At 38.3% G+C, this 2,500-nt stretch overlaps 1 protein-coding gene across 2 annotated transcripts in view; it reads left to right on the forward strand.

The window, feature by feature from the left end:
- LOC137627512 (melanopsin-like) overlaps nucleotides 1-2,500 on the forward strand; it is a 248,043-nt gene that overhangs the window by 53,802 nt on the left and 191,741 nt on the right. For both annotated transcript variants that reach the window (XM_068358601.1, XM_068358602.1), the window contains one exon: nucleotides 1,275-1,466. In XM_068358601.1, coding sequence (XP_068214702.1) covers nucleotides 1,275-1,466 — 192 coding nt within the window. The remainder of the gene's footprint in view (nucleotides 1-1,274; nucleotides 1,467-2,500) is intronic.

Raw genomic sequence — 2,500 nt, forward strand, 5'->3', positions numbered from 1 at the left:
GTGGGATACTTTAGTCTGACTGCTCACAGCAAACCAACCTAGTATGGGTGGCCCTGACTAGAACAACCTTGTGGTGGCCGATTTGGTAACGTCCCTGACTGGTAAACGCCACACTAGGGTTCGAGTCCAGCTCAAGCTCGTTAGTTTCTTTGGTTGCTGCAACCTTATCATCCTTGTGAGCTAAGGATGGGGTGTTTGGGGGAGCCTATAAGTCTATCTGCTGAATCATCAGCAGCCATTGCCTTGCCCTCCTTGGTCCTAGATTGGGTGGAGAGCGGGCTTGGGCGCTGATCATATGTAATATGGTCAGTCTCTAGGGCACTGTCTTGCTCGATAGGGCAATGTCACTGACCCTTGCCCCTGCCATTCATGAGCGGCCTTTAAACAGCGATACACAAACCCCACTCAGAAAGGGTAATAGTTGGTCAATATTCAACCGTAATGTAGTGACACTTGTTTTTTTCAGTTAACTTGTAAAATTCTTCAGTTAATGTGCTGGCACCTTCTAAAATATGTTTTCTGTGCGTGTACGTAAAATCAACACTAGCTTTAACGATGCAAACGGAGTAAGTAAGAAAACAATCAGGTAGAAACAATGATAACAGTTTTCTACCCACCATATACTCTTGCACACACGTTGATCCTCAATCTATAGAGGTAATTACATGTAAGCCTCCAGAGAATATCATTGTTCAAATAAATGTTACTTCCTTCACTCCTCTATTTCTCTTAACCAATTTTAATTTAATTATTTATAAAATGTCAATGCCCTGAAACCACTAATACTATCTACCAGGAAGCTCTGCGGAGGTGCCCTCCAGTGAATATTATTGTTCAAATATATGTTACTTCCTTCTCTACTCCATTTTTCTTAACTAATTTTATATAAAATTCTTTATGAAATGTCAATGCCCTGACACCACTAACACTATCTACCAGGAAGCTTATTTGTTTTTAACCTTTAAAAACAAAAGTTTGATCTTACTTTCTTAGATAAGTGATCATCAAATACGAGACAGGAAACACTGGAAAACCTTGAATGTAATAAAATACAGTAAAGCTTTATCAGAAATTATTAAAATCATAACAAAATGATACTATCAGAAACCATTAAAACAAAAAATATCAGATCTCAACGCCATGAACAGAACTACGATAAACGAATAATTTCTTACTGAGGAAAGACAAACGAGGCAAAGATGATGATAATTGATAGTCTTTCACTTAATCAAACAAGTTTATCTTCCATTTCTCCTTTCCCTTTCCGCCAACAGTGATCGTGTCCGTAGCAGCCAACACCGTCGTGGTCGTGGTCCGAGTGTGTGGGAGGCGCCGCCGGGTACGCAGCAGTCACGTGTGCACGCTTTGTCTGGCCGTGTCTGACATCGCCTTCAGCGTCCTTGTGCACACGATCATGATCTTGGCCGCCCTTGGAGTCGACCCAATGCTTCTCTTCGATACGGCAGGTAGGACTCACAGCTTAGGCAATCTTTTAGTTTACTTTTAACTTTCCGCAAGTTACTTATAACTTTCGAAGTCTACTTTTTGGCTCCCGCAGTTTACTGTTAATTTTCTTAGTTTACTTTTTAACCTCCGAAGTTTACTTTTTTCCTCCCACAGTTTACTTTTTAATTTCCAGTATTTACTTCTTGCCTCCCGCAGTTTACTGTTAACTTTCCCTGTTTACTTTTTAACTTTCGAAGTTTACCTATGATTGCAAACAGTTTACCTTTCAGTTCCCACAGTCTGTCTTTAACTTCCCGATTCTATTTATACCAAACTGCATTTTACTATTGGACCCCTGCAGTTTACTTTCCACTTCCCACGGAGTATTTCTAACTTCCAGCAGTTCACTTTTTACCTCGCCACTTGACTTCTCTTCCTATAGAAACTATTTGCTAATCATTTTACTTTTCTCTTCTTATTAAAACTATTTGCATATCATGGTTTGCTTCTTACTCCCTGCAGTTTACTTTCCACTTCTTACAATTCACTATTAACATCCCACAGTTTAGTTTTAAATCGCTACACTTAACTTTTGACATACTCTACGTTTACTTCCCCTACTTTACTTTTTTACTTTTCACATTTTTTATTTTACCGCAATTTCTTTCACTTTCCCTAGCATACTTTTAACTTCCCACGCCTAACTTTTTATTCCCGGAAGTTTAGTTTAACTTCTAGCAGCTTAATTTTAACTTTCCATAGCTTATTATAAAGTTTTCGTAGTTTACTTTCAACTTCCTGCAGTGTACTTTTATTTTGCTCTATTTACTTGTAACTATCTGCAGTTTACGTCCAAGTTCCAACAGCTTTTTATTTCTACTTCCCCCAGCTCACTTTTATTTTCCTGCACTTAACTTTTTACTTCCCACACTTTGCCTGTTATTTCCCACAGTTATATACTTATTTATTCCCACAATTTACTTTTACTTCCTGCAGTTTACTTTTAACTTCCCACAATTTACTAATAAATTCCAGTAGTTTATCTTTTACTTCC

This window comes from Palaemon carinicauda, chromosome 35, assembly GCF_036898095.1.
Source record: "Palaemon carinicauda isolate YSFRI2023 chromosome 35, ASM3689809v2, whole genome shotgun sequence".
NCBI lineage: Eukaryota > Metazoa > Arthropoda > Malacostraca > Decapoda > Palaemonidae > Palaemon > Palaemon carinicauda.